At 52.2% G+C, this 21,007-nt stretch overlaps 1 protein-coding gene across 3 annotated transcripts in view; it reads right to left on the bottom strand.

Annotated features, from left to right (window-relative positions):
* ADCK1 (aarF domain containing kinase 1) overlaps positions 1-21,007 on the bottom strand; it is a 117,949-nt gene that overhangs the window by 38,715 nt on the left and 58,227 nt on the right. For all 3 annotated transcript variants that reach the window (XM_039232360.1, XM_039232361.1, XM_039232362.1), the window contains one exon: positions 206-364. In XM_039232360.1, coding sequence (XP_039088291.1) covers positions 206-364 — 159 coding nt within the window. The remainder of the gene's footprint in view (positions 1-205; positions 365-21,007) is intronic.

Here is a 21,007-nt window from a genome sequence, read left to right as displayed (position 1 = left end):
GCCAACCCAGCCTTGCCCCCCCAACCCCCAGTCATAGCATCACCACGACACCTCCTTTGTCATGGTCTCAAGCTTTCCTCTCCTGCCTTGCTGCTCAAAGGGTCACACTCCACTCAGCTGCCTTGAATCAGTGTCACTGGAGCCACCCAATTTCCAGAGAAATACAGAATGAGGATAAAGGAAGGAGAAAGGCGAAGGCTCTCACCTCCATCAGAAGAATGTCCTTCGAGCTCTGAGCTTGTACCTTTGGGTGCTGGACCTTCACGGCCACCGTCCGGCCATCATGCAGTACCGCCTTGTGGACCTGGGCCAGGGAGGCGGCCCCCAGGGGAGTGTCATCAAAGCTCATGAATAAATCGTGGATCTGTCAAGAGCAGAGAAAGGATGGAGCAAATAAGATGACTCAGTTCAGTGAGAGGGGCCAAGAAGATGGGCCAGGGCCAGTGCTCCCTGATGCTCCCAAACAGGCTCTCAGCTCCACCAGCTGTATGCCAATCCAGGCCATGCTTGGGCTCTTTGCTGCCATGGGAATTCCCAGCAGGCCTCTGGAGGGAGTGAGAGAAAAAACACACGTGGAGGGTGTGTCCCCAAAGGCATGCACGGGTGCTCGGAGCACCTCCGTTTAAGGCCAAAGAAGCACTGTCTACAATGTTCAGAATGGAGTACCATCTGCTCATTTAATTATGAGACACTGCAGCCCCAGACTCCCATGTACACACATAAAATCAAGAGTTAACAGAACCGGGGCCCCAGGCTGCCCAAGATGGATCAGATATTCCAACCAGCCACCATGGAGAGCTCAAGGGATGCCAGGCTGGAGGCTCCAAACCCAACAGCCACCTCTTGTTCCTGTCTGAGCAGCAGGCTCAACACAGGTCCTCAAGCCCACTCTCGGGCCAGCCACCCAGCAGAGACCCCAGGGCTGCACACCACAGCCTCGCTTTTGGCCTCCTCCTGCAATGCCACCCAAAGGTAGCCACCCTGGCCTCTCTATGAAACAGAACATGTACTCCTAACTCTTCCATCTGCTCTTCTCCTCTTCCTTCCTTCCCTCTTGGAAATGGCACATCAAATTTTCCTAAAGGATAAAAGTCTTTCTGACCTGAGTGGTCACACCTACATGGTTCAGATATGATATTCTACCAGCTAGAAAGAGAGTCTCCAAAAAACTCTTGCAAAAACATCCAAGGCTGAAATTCTCACCCCTTGCATTTCTTGAAGTCCCTGTGTAGCCTCCCAATCCTGGAAGGTCCAGACATTCACACACATGCACACATAGTCCCAAGGCCCCCCTTCTCACGGCCCCCAGGCTCTCATGCCCATTCATTTTGCCCCCGCTCCTGCAGCAGGCACTCCCTCCTGCCCCTCGGCCCCCTCCTCTCCTGGGGCTTCAGCAGTCAGACAGCCCACGGCCACCATCCCATCCCTCTGTTTGCTAGGCTGCACCAGCACCTTGCTAATCTCTCTCATAAATCACTCCCTCCAGCCCTGTCTTCATTTCTGTATCTTTCACTAAACTCTATCCCATTTATCAACATCCTTCAGAGGCCAAAGGTCCAAGTAACACGGGCGGAGCCCACACTTCTGTCACAGGAGGTGGGTACGGATCGACTTCCCTGTCCCCCTTCTTCCTCCTGGGTTTTTATTCGTACTCCTCCTAGTGTCTACGTACCTGCCTCCTTCCCCAACCATATACTTGTCTCTTTCCCTCCCCCCTGAGTTCGAGGCTCCCTGAGGGCCAGATTCTCCCCACATCAATCACCCCAGGCCTCCCCACACAAGAACCCTTTATTCTGGATTTGGGCGTGAACGGGGAGAATGAAAGAACCACCATCCTTGTAAACCTCACCCAAACATCAGCTTCAGGTGGGCAGGGACTTCTGTCTGTCTTGTTAGCAGCCGAATTCCCTGCGCTTAGAGCCACACTGGAACCAGTTGGTGCCAAACACATATTCATTGAAAGACTGACTCCACTATTCTCCCCACTGGAGAGGAACTGAATCAACTCTTTCTTCCTTCTGAAATGGCTGGGCCTTCCTACTCCCACACTCCTACTAATCCAAAGCCCTCAAATGTAAAAGCCCATGTCCCGTGTGGGATTTACTTATGGACTCCCCCAGTGACTCCAGGCTGGGTATGAGACTCCAGGCTGGTCAATCAGGCTGAATACCCCGGGTCACACTGATTGGTTCAGAGACAGACATGTAACCCAACTGATCCAATCAGACTCAACTGTTTTACTTTTGTTTGAATGGTAAGAGAAGGGATTTTTTTTCTTTCTGCTGAACTTGAAGGTAAAAACTGAACTTGAAGTCTGGAGCTATCAGGAATCACAGTAGCAAAAAGAGGAAAGCAGAGACAAGAGACAGAGAGTGAATCCATGGTTAAGTCCCTTGATCCAGCCAAGCCTGAATATCTACCCTATAGTTCCTTTTTCTGCTTAAGTCAGTTTGAGTTGTTTTCTGTCGCACAGAAAACAAGGGGCTCTGAGAGTTCTCAGGCTCCATCTGGGTTAGATGAAAGAAACATGTGCATGGTGCCCGGCACCCCCAAGACACTCCATAAACATGAGTTCCATGGCCTCCCCTCTTTCCTCTCCTCGGTGGCTTCTTGATGGGACTGGGATCCAGGAACAGAAGGGAGGGAGAGCTTCAGCAATAGTCCTGGCCATTACATAATGAGATCAACAACATCCTTTAGAAACCCTCTGGCTGTTCCTTACGGTGTACCAAGGAGAATGTTTTCTGGAGCAGATCTGTGAACTCAGACCCTCACCTCCCAGGCAGCTGGAATGGCCCCATCTTCCCACTGCAAGGGGACCTGGGGGTCATCTGACCCCATATCCCACCCCAAGTCTCCACCTGGCTCCCTGGGAACACTTGCTCATTTTCTAAGAATGGCCAGTCTTCAAATCAGTGTCATTGCAGGGACGTTGCAGAGTCATTGCAACTGAAGAGTGACATGGCATCACTAGGGCTGTGTGGCAAGAAGAGCTGCCAGGAGCACTCTGGGGAGAGGCGAAGGAAGGAAAGGGCTGAGGCAAGCATATCCCAATCTCCAGGGGAAGAGGAAGCCTGGCCCACCAATCTCCCCAGGGAACAAAAAGGGGGCCTCCCACAATCCCCTGCCCCCACCAGGGGATGCAGGGAAACCGGAGCTTAGGATACCACCTAAACCCAGGTGCCTCAACTCAGCACCCTGAACAAGGCCCAGCAGTGAGGACCTGCCTTAACACCCAATTTGACAGGTGGAGGCAAAAAGAGGTGTGGGGAATGAGGAGGCACCACTCACTCTGCACAGGGAACCTGTTGGGCAGATCCCCACCCCACCCCTGCCCGCCCACCGCCTCCCAGGGCCCCTGAAGCCATCCTTCCATCCTTTCCCCTGTATCAGGAAGTCACACACACACACCCTCCTGTGCTTACACACATACACACACACACACACACACGCGCGCGCACACATACACAATAATTGATTGCTAGTGAATGTTCCTAGCTGGCTTATAAAAAAGGTAATTAAAGATTGGTGCTGCAGCCTGTAATTAAATATGAATAAAGTATCTCTAAATGGAACCTTGATTCAAAGTGTTCAGTGCAAGTACTTTGTGCTGATAGATAGTGAGGAAAAATAGACCCTGTCCCGAAAGCAGAATTACGCCCCCCATGTGGCTGACACAAACGCCAACCCCTCCAGTGAGGCCCTGGTCCCCAGCCCTCTGAGCAGAAAGCCATCAGCAGAGGCCAACGGCAGCACGCGCAGCAATTAAAGTGGAGCAGGGGAGGGGAGGGGACCTCCGGTCTCCCTCACAGAAACCTGTCTCCCCTTCTAGGCCTTTCTTTCCCCTGTTCCTCTTTCTTTCCTGGGGGTCTGGCGGCAAAATCAATTAAGTAAAAACTGCATTTTAAAATGACGAGTTATGTGCTTTTTAATTACTGTCAGCCCATGATTCAAATATATTGATGTCCCTGTCTAGAAAAGGAAAAATAATCAGGAAAAAAAGTTTCTCTAGCTTTGTATGATCTGGTTTTTCAGTGGGTGCGTGTGTGCGTGAGTGCACGCAAACGTAACAGGTGGTGTTTGTTATCTTATGAGCAGAAAACATCAGAAGGACAAGAAGAAACGTGTCTTCCCCCACAGGCTCAGGTTAAGACTTCAGCAGGCTGGCATCAGCTGGGGCCCAGGAAACTGAGGCCACATGACATTATACCCAGGTACAGGGCAGAGTGTGAGATTCTCCAGAAAGTTAGGCCTGCAGATTGCCAAGAAGCCAGTTTTCTGGGTAAACATTCCCAAGATGCCACACTGGGCAGCCAAGCACTGGCCAGGGTCCTCATTTCACCCAAAATAAGGAAATGGGAAGTGAGGACCTTCTGTAAAGACCATAATACGACTCCCGGGGAGGAGTTTCACATAAGTCTCCCAGCCAGCCAGCCTCAGGCCCCTCACCAGCCACAGGAAGGGGGATGTCCTGGATTTTCCAAGATGGCCCAATTTCAAATATTCTATCCTGCTGGCCCCATAGTCATGCACATCAGACCTATTCTGGATTCACTACATCAAACTACACTGACGTAAGATAATGCCAACAAATCGAACACACCCAGAACGGACTGGCTCTGGATGAAGACAGGAGCTCGCCTCAAAGCAGGCACGTCCAGGCCTAGTTGCCAAGGCCAGGCAGCTCCCACTTAGGAGCTGAAGAGTGCCCAGGGCACCTGGAGAAGGTTACCATGGCATCAGCAGCAAACAACATCTGGCTCTCGAGGTCTAGAGATGCCCCCTCCCCGTGCCTGGCTGGGTGCCAGCAGCCATCCACTGTAGTCTGATGGGGAGAGGGACAAGTCCCTGTACTAATGGAGTAGCTGCAGTGAACCTACCCTACCCGGAACCTGAGGCAGACAAGACAGGCCCAGCTACCAAGGACTCTGCAAAGCACAGACGGTCTGCCTTGAACAGAAAACCCATCATCTCTTCCTATATGCCGCTGCTTGAAACCTACCCAACCCTTCCCCTTGGGACCATTTCCCAGGGAACTGCCCCAGGCACCCCTCATCTCACCGGGGTGATATCCTGCCAGCTGATATCCCACTTTGCTGCAATTCCTGCTCCTCCCGGTTAAACATGCCTGGTTTGTATCCCACCTGCTCAGGGTCATTCCTGCACCTTGGAAGTAACACATGACGCTGACAGCAAATAGGTGGCACGTGTCCTCTCATTCCCCCTGCAGTGATTTTAAAATACGTCCACAGGTACTTAAAAACTCCTCCTTTTGGGGCGCCTGGGTGGCTCAGTCGGTTAAGTGTCCGACTTCAGCTCAGGTCATGATCTCACAGTCTAGGTGCTTGAGCCCCGTGTCAGGCTCTGTGCTGACAGCTGGGAGCCAGAAGCCTGCTTTGGATTCTGTGTCTCCCTCTCTCTCTGCCCCTCCCCCACTCACACGCTGTCTCTGTCTCTCTTACTCTAAAATAAATAAACATTTTTTAAAAATTTTCTAAACAAAAAACTCCTCCCTTTGAGAGGTGCACCCTACTGCCCACCTCTGAGCATGAGCTAGACTAATGACTCGGCATATGCCTTCCGAGTCCATGACGTCCTTCCTGTCCTTTCCTGGATAGCGTGCTCTTGGGAAAGCGAGCTGCCATGTCATGAAGACCTCAATCAGCCTGTGGAGAGGTTCATGGGGTAAGGAACCAAGGCCTCATGCCCACAGTGAACCGTCTTGGAAGCAGATTCTCCTTCCCCACTCATGCCTTCAGATGACTGAAGCCCCACCAGCACCCTGCCTCTCCCTCACAGAGAGTCTGAGCCAGAGCCATCCAGTAAGGTACTCCCAAATTCCTAACCCACAGAACTGTAACATATCAAATGTTTGCTGCTGGGGGGCAATTTGCTATGCAGTAATAGCTGACTAATAAGCCCCAAGCATACTCATGTCAGACATCACTAATCGCTCATAGCTTTCATTTCTGCTGGATACAGATGATGCCTCAAATCTTTCTCAACACAGTGCTTCGGGCAGCCACTACCAACAGGTCAGAATTAATACAGGAAATGAAACCAATCTGCCATTCCTTAGCTTAAGTCAGTCAATCAATCAATCAGCAAATGCTTACCTGCAGGCCTGCCACATGACAGAAGCCATACTAGGTACATAAGCCAACAAAACAGACACCACCTCTGGCCATCAGGAGATCTCAGTCTGCAGAATAAAGCAACAGCCCAGGAAAACATACTTGCTTTTTTTTTTTTTTTTTTAATTTTAATGTTTATTTTGGGAGAGAGAGAGCTCAAGCGAGGGAGATGCAGAGAGGGGGGCAGAGGATCCAAAGCAGGCTCTCTGCAGACAGCAGCAAGCCCGACACAGGGCTCAAACCCATGAACCATGAGATCATGGCCTGAGCCAGAGTTGGAGGCTCAACCAACTGAGCCATCCAGACGACCCATACTTGGTTTTTTTTTGTTTTAATTTTTAATGTTTATCTATTTTTGAGAGAAAGATAGAGCATGAGTAGGGGGAGAGGCAGAGAGAGAGGGAGACAGAATGGAAGCAGGCTCCAGGCTCTGAGATGTCAGCACAGAGTCCAATGTAGGGCTCGAACTCACAAGCTGTCAGTGAGATCATGACCTAAGTTTAAGTTGGACGCTTAACAGAGCGAGCCACCCGGGCAACCCCCATATTTGCTTTTCAGCAGGGCCTGCTGGAGGCGGTGCCTCCTGCCCAGTACCAATTCACCCAATCCTGACGGGACTTTCTGGCAGGGTAAGAGGGGACTTCTGATATCACTATGTAGACCCTGAGGGGTCAGGGGAGAGGAAAAGGCTTCCTCCCCACTCAGTGGCTGCCCTGCCTCAAGGCAGGAATACCCGCATCCCCAGCTTTCCACACAGAGCAATTTATTAAAATAAAAATAATAACGACAATAACAGCTCAAGGACACAGAGTCCCTGTCTTCCATGGAATTTGTGTGCTTTCTGGAGTTCTGAAAGATCAAACCGTCGGTTCTGCACAGCCGGTAACTATTGCTACTGCCTCGCTGGGGAAAAAGAACGAAGGGGCAGCGGGAGAACCTGAGGCCTTTCTTGACAAGGGTCAACTCCAGAAATTACAAAACAGTGGTGCTGTCTAAATCTGCACAAGGAGGCTGGCACAATGCTCAGCCCTTACCAGTCTGCCGAAGAGCCTCTAGGTAATAAGATAATCATCCACCTGGCTGTGCCAAGGGCATCACGGTTCAGACCAAGCTTCTATCCTCCCAAAGAATGGTAACAAGCAGCTGACAGAGAAGTATGAAGCCAGGAGCAGTCATGTCCTATGGCCGTGGGCGTGTCCCCTGGGAAGGCCCACCAGCTGGCCAGGACAGTGAGTCCTGAGAAGCAACAGGGCATAGTAATTCCAGTGCAAGGTCTGGAACTGTAGGCTGGAATTAGCCAATGCAGATACAGTTGTAGGTTGCAGGCACTGCCCACATTCAAATTCTGGCTCCGTGGTGCCCTAGACTCGGTAGTTACACAACCCGTCTGTACCTCAGTTTCCTCATCTGTAAAATGGGAATTTTAGTACCTACCTCATAGAGTTGTTGTGTGAAACAACACACGTAAAGGGTCTAGAATGGAGCCTAGGAAAGACCCCCAATAATGGTTTCCCTATCTACTGCCTCCCTGAAGAGGATATAGTGGTATAATGAAGAGAGCACTGGACAAAGAGTTAGCAATTCTAGGCTCTCAGTTCTGTTCTGTCAGCAAGTAAAAGCCACCATCTTCATTCACCCAGAGACTGTAATGGCCTGATTGGTCCACTCACTTGCATCCCTTTCTCCTCAAAACTATCCACACCATGCAGCTAAAGTGAGTTTTCCAAACATAAGCTGATTGTGTCACTTCTCTTTGTTTAAACCACTTCACCAGCTTCCCAGAGCCAAAATCCTTAACACGACCCAGAGAGCCAGATCGTGCACCATCTCTTCCCTCTGTCCCCAGAGCTCTCTCTGTCCTGCCCAGATGGCCTCTTTCAACCACCAGCACACTCCCTCCCTTCCCACTGTAGGGCCTTTGCACATGCTGCCCCACTGCCCAAAAGGCTCCCCATTCTGCTCCTCATTAAAGTAACTCTTACTCATCCTTCAAAGCACAGCTCAACTGTCACCTCTTCAGGGAAGCCTCCCTGTGAATATCCTCAGGTTTCAGGGTGCCCTTCCAGAGAGCAATTAACACAGCTGCACCCTACCTCGATTTGTGTATTTGCTTAATCTCCTTCTTCCCTTCTAAATGATAGACTTCTTCTATTTTTGCTCAACACTGTATCCAAAGCACCTGACACATAATTGGTATTCAATAAGTATTTCTTAATGAATGAATGAGGTTCAATTTTCCCTATCCTCTTCCTGGTGAGGGGACTTTGGGCCTTTCAGCTGATCTGGGGGAGCTAAAGCATCTCCCAGGGGCAGCTACGTTCCTTCATGGTAGCTGAGGGAGCCTCGCTGGTGCTGGGCACTTTGAGAGCTGCGGGTGGAGGGACTCTATGGAAATGTTGTGATAATAATGATTAATAAAAAGCAGATAAACACCCAGTGTGGTTGGCCAGCCTGGGAAGCCATCCATTAGATCTGTCATTCATTAGAGGTGGGGGAGGGGCAGTCCAATCAGATCTCCTCAGCTTAGGCAAACCTTCCGTAAATTGTAGGCTGCAGGCACTGACATTTGATAAATTATTCTTCATAATCCACCATTGGCTGTCATAAATCTAATCTTTCAACGCTCCCCATCTTAATAACTTGTACAGCCTCACAGGGTGACAGGTCTATGTCTCTGCCTGGGACAGAGATCTCTGGGATAGAAGAGATTGTGCAGTACAAGGTGCAATATGAAGCCAGGACCCCCACAGACGGGGCCCAGCCCAGGTAAGTATCCCCAGGGTTGTCAGGGTATAGAAGCAGTGAGCCATCCTTGGAGCCATGGGGTATCTGGGAGCTTAAGTGCTCATACCCCCATCACAGGGCTGAGAGACAGGTGGAGCCAGGGATTTGGACCCAAGAATCAGGCAAACAGCTCTACTCCCTCTACTACAATCTGCCCACATGAGGACTTACCACCTCTTCCTTGAACTTGAGCTTGGTTTGGTATAAGGGATGTCAGGACACCTTTGCTCAACAGGGACTAAATGCTCAACCATGAGAACTTCCTTATAGCTGCATAATGTCTGTTGACCTCAAGTGCTCTAAAGTGCTCTCAACCTTCTGTCAAAATTAGGCAGAAGAGATATAATTGTGCCCACTTTATAGAAAGGAATATATTGGCTAAAGGTCATTTGTTTATTCAACCATCAAATGTTTAAGTGACTAATATAAGCAGGGCACTGTGCTAGTCACCAGGGACTTAATGGGACCTGGGTCCAAATCAGGTACAGCTACCACCTTCTGGAGTCACTACTGGAACCTGAAGTCCAGTGGTAAGACAGGAATTAATCAAGTCATCAAAGATAAATGGCCAACTCTGATAAGGGCTATGAAGGGAGAGGTAGCTGGCACCATAAAGCCTGTGTTCAGAGGATTAAACCTGTCAGGGAGGGCTTCTCAGAGGAGGCGACAAAGAATTGAGACCTGAAAAATACAGAGCCAGTTAACTAAATGAAGGAAGGAAGGAAGGGAGGGAGGGCCATCCAGGCAGAGAGAAGGACTTGTGCAAACCCTACAAAGGGGAATACGACACAGCAACAGGAGAGCCAGAAAGGAGATGGTCAACAATTCCCAGCCCGGAATCCAGGCTGCCTTGGGCCCCCCTGGCCAAGAAGTCCTCAACTGCAGCTCATGCCCGCGGTGGAAGAAAGAGCCTGGACTCAGTGACTCACATGCATTTCTGGCGAGGCCCCAGGATATCTAAACCCTGGTGGGATCAGTCTCATAAAATTCCAAAGGCCTGTTTCTGATAACCTTTAGATGTTCCTATACCCAAATATTAAGGCAGAGAGGAAATAAAGCACAGACGTCCTTGCTCACAGTGGCAATTGCTGTCAGGATAGGCTTCCTTAGCCTCCGGGAGGTGGCAAAATGCCACACGCCAAATAAGCCTAAGTAGGTTCTTATGCCTCAGAGCCCCACAAAAGAGAACTCAGGTATCAAAGTCCTTGCGCTCTTTCTAGAACATCTGAGTACATTCCACCCAGTAAGAAGTTTTCCCGATTTGCTCTGCATGTGACAACAGCAGTGTCCAGGGATTTTTTTAAAGGAAGGCAAACCCAGACTTTCAGGATCTACCAGGAAGAGAAAGCCCACATTTTGGAGAAAGCACATATATTCCTGGCTGACCCCTGTGAAGGGGAAGGTAAAGAATATTAGCTCTCATGTCAGCAGCCCCACCTGCCAACATCTAGCCATGTGGCCCTGGGCAAAGTGCTCAGCTCCACTACCAGTCTGCAAAATGTGAGTGATGATAACAACACCCATTTTGCAAGGGCATTCTAAGTGTTACAGGACATTATGCATCTAGAACAGAGGCAGCAAACCATAGGGCCAAATCCAGGCCAATGCCTGTTTTTTGTTCTGTTTTTGTGTGTTTTTTTTAACAGCCCACCAGCCAAGAATGCTCTTTTTACATTTTTAAATGCTTGGAAAACCCCCAAAGAATAATATTTTGTGATATGTGAAAACTATATGAAATTCGATTTCAGTATCCCTGAATGAAGTGTGACTGCGACATGGCATACACTTCACTACATGCTGTGGCTGCTCCCATGCTGCAATGGCAGAGGTAAGCAGCTATGACGGAGACTGTGTGGCCTGCAAAAGCTAAAATATTCACTAGCTGTCCCTGGGGCGGGCAGAAAAATGCCCCCCCCCCCAAAGATATCCATGTCCACATCCCCAGTGGTGTGATCAGGTTAAGGGTCTTCAGATGGGGAAAGCATCCTGGGTAACTACGTGGGCCCACGGTAATCACAGGGTCCTTATAAAGGGAGGCAGGCCGGGCATAAGGAAGAGGGAGAGACTGAAAGACGCCATGCTGCTGGCTGGGACGAAGAACGAGCCACAAGCCAAGGATTGCAGGCAGCCTCTAGAAGCTGGACAAGGCAAGAGATTCCCCACTAGAACCACTGGGAGGAACGCAGTTCAGCCAACAGTCGAGCTGTAGGTTTTCAACCCACAGAACAAGATAATGCATGTGTACTGTTCTAGGCCACTAAACGTGCACTGATTTGTTACAGCAGCTCTAGGACCCTGACCCAGGCCTCTATGGGAAACGTTTGCTGACCTCGGATGTAGCGCGTGAGGGTAACACTCTCAGTATGCCAGTTTTATTCTTCTGTTGTATTTCCCAGGGCGGTTACATAGGTCACATGTGACCCCCAAGCTGAGGCACCAGGAGAGCCCATCGCGGCTCTGGTCTGTGCCAGGCAACACCCAGAACTGGTCTTGCTCCCCCCACGCTGGGGCAAGGGGCCCTCTGCTCCCCCTGCTGCCACTTACATGTTATTCCACCCAGTCTCCAGGTCAAATCCTCAAACCAGCCTTGCTGAGAGGACATCCTCCCCTCCCCCACAAGTTCAGTTTGCTTTTGCTCACACGATACCACCAATCAGCTCACACACCAAGGATGGAAGAGCAGTGGGGGCCCAGGGAGACTTATTCCAATGAATAAGCAGGAGCTGCTCCAGTCTCTCCTATAAACCCTGCTACAGGGACGGGGAGACAGACACACACACACACACACATACCCCTTTCCTTACATCAAAGTACTGATGACTTTTTTTTTTTTTTTTAAGTCTGGAAACCAAGAACCCAGTGCTGGACCCAGCTTCTCAATGCTAGACCCCAAATCGCTCCCCCATGGACTCTCCACCAACTCTCTGACCACCAACTCTAAGGAGAGAGGGGGCCACTGTGCAAAGCCCAGCCCCGCAGGGAAATCCTCCCCCAAACAGCCAGCAGGGTGACCTGTAAATGCCGCCCCACCAGCCCCCTCGGCACCAGGTCTGCTCTCAGATGACCTCCAGTGTTCTAACCAGAGCCCCGGGAGCCGCTGGTGCCCCTCCCGGCCCCTCAGCCCCTCCCCATTTAATTTTCCCTTGAGTCCTGCTGAGTCAGTCTCCAAATTATGTCTGTCTACTCCTCCTCCATCACTCTTACCCAAATGACCACAGTGCCTTATAACTGTCTCCCAGTTCCACCCCTGGTCCCCAAGTGGCCACCGTGCACTGGACTGTGCCACTCTCCCCAAAGAGCCTGTCAGTGGCTGCCAACCTCGGATCTCCTGAACGTGCCTGGCACATGTCTCCAGCCACATCTCTCAGTGTCTCTCTGCCCTGCCACCACCACCCCTTATCTGTCCCCACGCAGATCCATGCTCTTTCCCACCCAGGGGCCTTTGCCTTCTCTGTTCTCTCTGTCCTACCCTCCTTCCCCCTAACTATCCCTGGTCTCAGCTTAACTGCCACTGAGTCCTCAGAAAGACCCCTCCCCCAGGCCCCCAAATTCAGAGCATCTTATACTTCTCCCTCATGGCATTCATCACAAGGGTCATTAAGTTTTTATTCTCCTGATCACTTGTTTAACATCCGCCGTTCCCCTACAACTAGATCACAAGCACCCTGACAGCAGCGCGTTCAGATATACAACCTCCAGCACACACACAACAGAAGCTCGGTAAACATCAGCTGAGCCAATATACAACCGGACAAATGGCTGCTGAAGGCTGCGGAGGGTCCAAACACACGACTGGGGGACAACCAGGCCGTCCAAGCCCAGCACCTGCCCCCCAGCCCAGGGCCCCACGTTTCCAGCCACGGGCCCCTCAGGTCTCACTCTGGCTTCAGGCACCTCCCCGAGGTGACGCCCACCGGAGAGGACACACTCAGTTCCAGCCGCTCCACCTGCCCAAAATGCCCTCTCCGGCCTTTGTGTTTGTTCTCCTTCTGAGAGCACTCAAGTCCTGCCTTCTCCAGAAGACCCCAATTCACCCCTCTCTGCAACCATATTTGTGGATTCCAAGAACACTTCTAAGAGCGGTAACCCGAACCTCAGGTGACTTTCATCTTGGCCTGACCTCTTACTGAGCTACGTCTCTAGTGCATTCTGTACCTTAGCTCCTGAGCTGTCAGAGCCGTGTGATGAGTCAGTAACACAATGGGAGGGGCTCCACAGTACCTTCCTGACTCTCCCGCATCAGTTGTACTTCTGTGCAAAGATTTCTGCCCTCCGAGCGAGTGAGCTGGGGTTCCCATCCCACCTCTGCCTTGTGACCTTAGAGAACACCCTTCAGCTTCTCTGGGTCTAAATTGCTTGCTTTACAAGTGAGGGGGGCTGCTGGGGTACTTGGTCCCTGGCAGCTTTCCTGATTCTGTGGTCCTATAACTCTTACTTTCCCACCCTGCACTCCCACGATCGCGCCCCAGCCCACACCAGCCTCTTTCCACACACATGCTCCGACTTGGCTGTCCACCCGGAGTCAGCTTACTCTTCCTGGTGACACACAGAGCCACACCCACACACAATGAGCCACCTCCAAAGTGTCACGGGCAAGGCTGCTGACGGGCTCTCCTAGAAGCAGGGCCCCCCATGGGAGAAACCACCCAGGGAGCCCGGCCTGGGACAGCAGCTTGCTCCCGAGGCCCCATGAATAAAGAAGCAGGCCCAGCTGGCCTATTCATAATCAGCATAAAAAATTGATTAGCCCTTTCCAGATTAAACATTATTGTTTCAACGATTAACATAAATCAGCCAGACGTGGATGGCTTGCTCCTCTATGCTGCCAAGGAACTGCGGCAGGTAGATGGCATGTGGGGACCCAGGGCAGCTGGAGGAGGTGACGGCTGCTCCCTGGAGAAGGGCCCGGCTCTCAGAAGGAACAAGGGAGGGCAGACCTGTCCTCATCCCCGTTACCAGCCCCCCGCCTACAAGCACAGAGGGGCAGCACCTTTTCCAGGGGAGAGAAGGAGAAGAAGAACCAAACAACCTTGCTGCATGCTTCTCAGAGCACCTCCTCAGCCACCTGACCGGTGAGGCGACACAGCACCAGGGCCAGCCTGGGGCTGAAGGCAAGGTGGCGGGCTGGCGAGCTGTCAAGGGAAAGAGTGTGGCCCTCAGAAGCAGGCTGGGTCTCACAGGCCCTTTGGCGTGGCTTTGAACCCTGGTCCCCCACCACCTCCCACAACAGCCTGTGTAATTGAAGTACATCTCTCCAGTCAGAGGACACTCAAGTTCCATTCCCAGCTGAGCCACTGTCCTGCTATGTGATCCCGAGTAAGTCGCTTAGTGTGTCTGAATCTTATTTTGTACATCTGGGAAGAATGGGCCGAGCTTCTGTGAGGACTAAAATGAGACTGTGTGTTTGAAACATCTAAACACATGCTAGGGAAGGAGAAAACAATGAATATGCAGTTCCTTGACCTGCTGGGGCTCCCACGAAGGCTGGAAGAAATCATAAACTGTTAGGACACGACACCTGGGGAGAGGTCTGGGGTTCCTTATAAGGAGCAACGGAACACAGTGGTCAGGACCTTGGGCTCTGGAGTCAGGCCTGGTTTTGCTACCGACTCAGCCTTGGATCTCTGTGCAACCTCAGACATGTGACTCAGTCTCTCTGGCCTTGGCTTGCTCCTAAGTAAAACACAGATACCAGTACTTCCCTCAGAGGGCAGCTGTGGGGACTGTAGGTGATGGCACTGCACAGTGGCTGCAGAGCCCGCTGATTCCTTCGGATATTTCCCCCTGCTCCCTGCTACAATATCAGTGTTTGCATCTGACCCAGCGAGGGCTCCTTCTCCATCACAGCAGGAATTAGCAGTCCTTGGGAGCGACCACCACTATGAAGTCAGGAAGCTGGTGTATAAACACTCAACCCTCTGTCTCAGCCCTTGAGTGGGATGACTTTTTAAAAAAAATTTTTTTTTTAAATAGAGAGGGAGAGAGCACGTGCATGAGCAGGGGAGAGGAGCAGGGGGAAAGAGAGAGAGTCCCAAGCAGGCTCCACAGTCAGAGAGGAGCCTGACGGAGGGTTTGATCCCATGACCCTGGGATCACAACCTGAGCTGAAATCAAGCATTGGACACTCAACCAGATGAGGGGTGGGATGATCTTAAGGTGAATGTTTGCCACCAGTTCCCAGTGTCCCCACTGCAGCAGCTAGTTTAAGGGCACACAGCCACTGACTGCCTTCTCTTCCCTGAACCACATTCCTGCTTCCACACTGGCTGCAGCTGACCTTCCCACGAAACCACTTTCCACAGAATCCTTTCCTCAGAGTCATCTTCTGGGAGTGCCCAGCCAGGAAGTACACCTCTCATGAGGTATGCACCCAACCAAGGTTGATAATTCTGTGCCCTCTAAGGCAGTGCGGGACCTGGGACTTCAAATCGCTGCTTCTGCCCTGGCCATCAGCAGTGAAGACCACCCTCTGGCTCTCGCATGCACACAAGGACAAGGCATTGGAACCACAGCAATCACAGCCACTCGGCCCGCACTGCCAGCCCAGCCCTGAGCAGCCTGCAAGAAGAGGCCCACTCCCCCTCCTGGGGAGGGAAGGAAGGCCACAAGTTCTATTCAAGGAGAAGACGAGGGCCCTGTGGTCCATCTGGCAGTCCCAGAGGGCCTGGGGTCAGCCATCAGGGCAGCTCCTTCCAGAGCAGCGGCTGTGGCCATCATTCTGTGGCTTGTGGCCTCCTGACCCACTGCCCAGCCTGGGGTGCTGGCTCTGAGCTCCCGTGAGATGGCGAGGGGAGAAGAACCAGCCATGCCCCAGCTCTGGGAGACAGCGAAAACCGTCTCAAAAGGGAGAATTCACCTTTACCAGATGTGCAAGAAGAAAAAGGCCTCCATGAACACCTCCTGCCTTGCACCCCTCAAGCCACCCTGCACGGTCGGCTGACTCTACCCAGAATTGGCCGTGGAGGCCCGCACACTCACGCACATGCACACAGACACTATTAGCCAGTATGCCTCAACACGGGTTCTAAGACCTGGGGCCTGCGGTGACTCCTGAGAGCCTACACATCAAGATCCAACACCCACACACACTCTACTGCCCCCCAGAAACCAGGCCTCCCCAGGGATAGCAGCTGCATAGCAAGAGGGGTGGGGGCTCAGCCAACACGGTTCAGAGCATGCTTCTGCCTCTTTTAAGCTACGAGACTGTGGCTGTTACCTAACCTCTCAGGGCCTCTGCTTCCTCATTTGGAAAACTGGAATGGTCAAATCTACTAACCTTGCAGAAGGACTGTAAGGGGTAGAACGGTACCTATAAAGCATCCAGCCAGTGTGTGCCACACAGAGCATACCACACCAACAGAAAGCCATCATCATCACCATCCACAGACGTGAATATCTTTGATGCCATGTTCTGCCTTGCTGCTTCCCACCCCACCCCACCTGTCACCTTGCAGTTTGAATGAGAGGGATGACACGTTCTCATAGACCCCACCTCCTCTGACCTCAGCAACCGGTCAGAGAATGGACATCCGTATTTGTTTCGCAGGGCTACCATAACAAATCACCATGGACGGGCTGGCGTAAAACAACAGAAATATACTGTGTCACAGTTCTGGGGGCTAGGAGTCCAAAATCAGGGTGTTGGCAGGTCTGCACTCCCTCTGAGGGCCCCAGGGAGAAGCCTTCCTTGCTCTTCCTAATTTCTAGCAATCTTCACTGTTCCTTGTGTTTACAGCTGCACCACTCAAATCTCTACTGTCACTGTCACATGGCCTCCTTGCAAGGATACCAGTTGTCGGATTTAAGACCCACCCCAATCCAGTATAAACTCCTTAAGTTACTGAATGACAGCTGCAAACACCTCATTTCACATTCTCAGGCTCTAGGTAGACGACAATGGGTCATGAGCGTGGGGGACACCATTCAACCCAGTACAACACCCGACTTAAGCACAGTCCTGGTCTGGAATTTCATAAAAGGAACCTGAGGGTAGGGAGTGGGGAGTCCCTGCTAGGGGCAAACCTGGGAAGAGGTGAAGCTGAGAGATGCCAAAGGCGGCGAGCAGGTCATGGAGGAAACCATCTGTGAGTGAGGCTGACCTGCAGGATGAACACGAGAGCCAGAGAGGAGTCCCAGAAGAGCACCCCAAAAGCCCCACTCAACCCCGTCCCTTCCTAAAGCATGGTTACAGGACACACGAAGTCTGCCCTCTTGCTTTGGCTGGTTCAAGCTGGGGTTTGGAGCCTCACGACCACAAAAGCACTGATGCCCCCACCTGTGCCAGCTTGATTGTGGCCTCCAACTATGCATATGTTCAAGTCATCACCTCCTGACCTTATTTGGAAATAGTGTCATCGCAGATGCAATTAGTTAAGATGAGGTCACGCTGGCATTGGAGAGGGTCCCTAATCCAATATGACTGTGTCCTTATGAAGGGGGGTGATTTGGACACAGAAACACACATACACACATACAGGAAGAACACCAGGTGAGCAGGAAGGCAGAGATCGGGGTGGTACTTCTTTCTCCAAGCGAAGGAATGACAAAGATCGCCAGCAAACCACCAGAGGCCTGAGGAAAGGCCTAGAACTGGGAAAGATTGCCCCTCGTGGCCTCAGATGAGCCAACCCCACCAATACCTGCGTCTCAGACTCCTGCCCAGCAGAATAGAGACGACAGATTCCTGTCGTTTAAGCCAGCCATCTGCTACAGTAGCCCTGGTAATCGAACACAACCCACCCACAGGGCCTGCCGTCCACCCCACTGTGCTCTCCACTCGGGCGCCGTGGGGCTGTGCTCGGAGCTCCCCATCCTCGAACAGCCTCATGCTTTCACCCTGTCAATCTCTCTCATCCTCCGAGAGCCACCTCCCCCAAGAACGCTCTTCTCAACTTCCCCATGAACTTTTCCAGCATCAGCCCCACAACTGAGTGCTTAATTGTTCTCTAATTACTTCCTCTGCGAATTGTTCTGTCTGCCCCGCTTTGGGAGGGAGGGAGGGAGGAACGTGGCTTTGACATGTTCTAGATTCCCCCACAGCACTGGCACAGAGGTAAGTACCTATCAGCTGCTCAACAAGTCTGTATTTTCTGAGTGAGCACAGCAGTCAGTAGTGGGCCCCCACCTTCCCAAGTCTGTGAATGGGGCCACCATAAATGGCGGCACTTTCTCCAGCAAATGGGCCCCAACACAGCAGCTAAGCAGAGGGTCTGGGTTTGGGCACCGCCCTGCAGGTTAGACCCCAAAGGGGAAGACGTGCCACAAGCATGGTGTGCAGATTGAAGGGGAACGATGAGTATGTCCCAGACCGCCGGCAAGTGGGAGGGCTGGCCGAAGGATACAGAGAACACCCTAGAATCCTCTGAACATGATGGGTGAACTTATGGAAAATAGGGCTTCCTAAAGTCCACAGGAGACTCCAAGGTCCCAAGGAGGGTGAAAGCCACGTGAGCCCCTCCACGTTTCTTTGCCAGCAAGACCAGCCTCATCTCTGAGAGCTGGCCTTCTCATTCCAGACAGTGAGCTCCAGCCCCGAACAGAACAGTCCAGAGGTCGAGCACTGGATTGGGAGTCAGGAGAGCTGGGTTCGAGTCCTCCTTCTCCCACCACCCAGCGGTGCCACTCTGGACCAGTGGCTTCCCACTCTGAGCCCGTCCCCTCACCAATGAAACACAGGGGTTGGATGAGGTGAACTCTAAACCGTTACAACACAGGAGTTAGTGATTCTCCTGGGTAACTTTCATCTAAGGCGCTCTGCCACTGAACAACGAAGGCCAAACGAGAAGAGCTAGTGCTTGTCAACCCCGGTGGGGTGCTGGATATCATCTGGGGGTCCCAGTCTCCCTCACAACCGCTCTGCATGTGACAATCAGAGCTAAGAGCTGCAGGATTTACTGTGCACCAGGCCCCGCCCCCCAACGGGCTATGGTTCTCAAGCCTCGTCACAGCCCTAGTAGTGATATCGCTGTTTACAGGCAAGGGAACTAGGCTCAGAAAGAACACAGTTAAAGCCTGGTAGCATTTGGGATTCATGCAAGGCTCTCTGCCTCCAAAGGCTATTTTATTAACCATTAGGCCACACTGCCTCAGAAATGACCCTTTTGTTCCTTCCAAAAGCCAGACCCTGCCCTTGCCCTCAGCCCCAGACACGGCCCCGCACAGCCCTCCACAGGCTCCTGTGGGAACGTCCAGGGGGCTAGGGAAGTGTGACCGAGGCAGGAGCAGAACTGGCCACGCCGTGCACTCCAGAACCCGTAACGCCACGCCATGCCATGCCGCGTCAGAGTGTCTCAGTGCAGGTAACGACCCATCACTGAGCACCTTTGCTGTGCCACGCGCTGGCCGGTGCTCTGAGAGAACCCCAGGACGAGTGGGAGGAGACCACCCCAAGAACATAAACCCAGCACTGAAATGACCAGACACAAGTCAAGTACACTGGATTCACGGTCCGACCTGGCGAGGAGGCCAATGGAGGCTTCAAGGGGACGGGGCACTCCAAGTAGTTCTGCAATTCAACTCAACCACGCTACTAATACCTACTATGTGCAGAGCACACACTAGGCCCCATGGGAAGTTCAAGATGGGAAAGCAACCCACCTTCATGCAACAAATAACTGCATAAGAGCTTCAACAGGGGAGGAAAAGTACTCAGGGGGTATGTGAGGAGGCCAAGGGTACAATTTCACTGGAAACTGTACACAGTTTCCCATCTGTGAAATAAGTACTAACGGTCCTTCTCTCAGAGGGTCTTAGTGAGAAGTAAGTTGATCGGTGTGGAATTTCTGAGGCAGCGCCTGTCCCTGGCAAGCGCTCAGAGTGTGCATGTGCATGTGTGTGTTGTTGTTGTCAGACCCGGAGCTCAGACGATGAAAGAGCCTGGTGACTTAAGAAGACGAGAGACAACAGGCCTGGAGTGCATGGAGGGACCCCCCCTACCATGTGGCCAGGGCGTAGCCCTTGTGAGAACCGGAGCAGGGGATGAGGCTGGAAAGAAAGCAGGGAGCAGCTCCTGACCTGCTCTCGGGGGGGTTTTGTTCCAGTGGCTGTGGAAGGGCCACACAGAAGCTGTCCACCAATGGACCCAAGGTGCCTCGGAGATGGAGCAAAGCCCCAAAGGGGGAGACCTCTCGGGGCTGAGGTAAGGCAGCGCTCAGGGAGGAGGCTGGGGCCAGGAGGCCTGGGGAAGAAGAGCCAGCACCATGGCGGCCACCTCAGTCTCTCCCTCAGTGACTAATGGCACACCATCCGTCCCGGCTGACATTAATGCTTCCCGCCATCCATCTCCTACTCATTAAATTACCATTTTATGGCCAAAATCTCTCTCTCATAATTGATAAAAATCTCCTTTTGATGTTCAGCATTATTGGGGGGAAAATGTTTTTTTTTATTCTCCATTATGTTTTTAATATAAATGTATTTTTTATTGAGAGCTGCTGGGAAGCCTGGAGGAGGTGAATCTCTCCCCCTCACCCCCCAGTCCTCCTCGCACACAGCCTTGTGGCCACCAGCTCCTTCTGTTCCGCTCCCAGAATGCCCACACGGCAGCCGTCTCGGGGACAGTCTGGGGAGACAAAGAAACCAGACGCCAGAACAAACAAAGGGTGTGCTGAGGGCCAAGAGACAGCTGACGCCCTCGAGGTGGTCCTCAGCTCCAGGCCAGCAGAGCAGCTGGGGTGGTGAAGGGTGAGCTGGCCTCAGCCGGACCTTTACCAATGTGCAAGAGCAGGGAAAGAGGTGCAGAGGGCAGGGACGCCCGGGGTGGCACACACCTGCACGGAGGGGTGCTCAATATGTAGTTTTGAGTGAATAAGAGAAGGACAGGGAGAAGCTGGGTCAGCACTAGAAAGAAGGCGGCAAGCAGTACAAGATGGAGGCATGTGTTGGGGCGCCTGGGTGGCTTAGTCAGTTAAGCGTCCGACTTTCACTTAGGTCATGATCTCACGGTTCGTGGGTTCGAGCCCCGCGTCGGGCTCTGTGTTGACTGCCAGCTCAGAGTCTGGAGCCTGTTTCAGTCTGTGACTCCCTCTCTCTCTGACCCTCCCCTGCTCATGCTGTCTCTCTCTCTCTCTCCTAGAAATAAAACATTAAAA

This window comes from Hyaena hyaena, unplaced genomic scaffold (assembly GCF_003009895.1).
Source record: "Hyaena hyaena isolate Hyena2069 unplaced genomic scaffold, ASM300989v1 scaffold_65, whole genome shotgun sequence".
NCBI classification, from domain to species: domain Eukaryota; kingdom Metazoa; phylum Chordata; class Mammalia; order Carnivora; family Hyaenidae; genus Hyaena; species Hyaena hyaena.
Note: the sequence above shows the minus strand (reverse complement) of the source record. Positions and strands in the feature narration are given on the sequence as shown.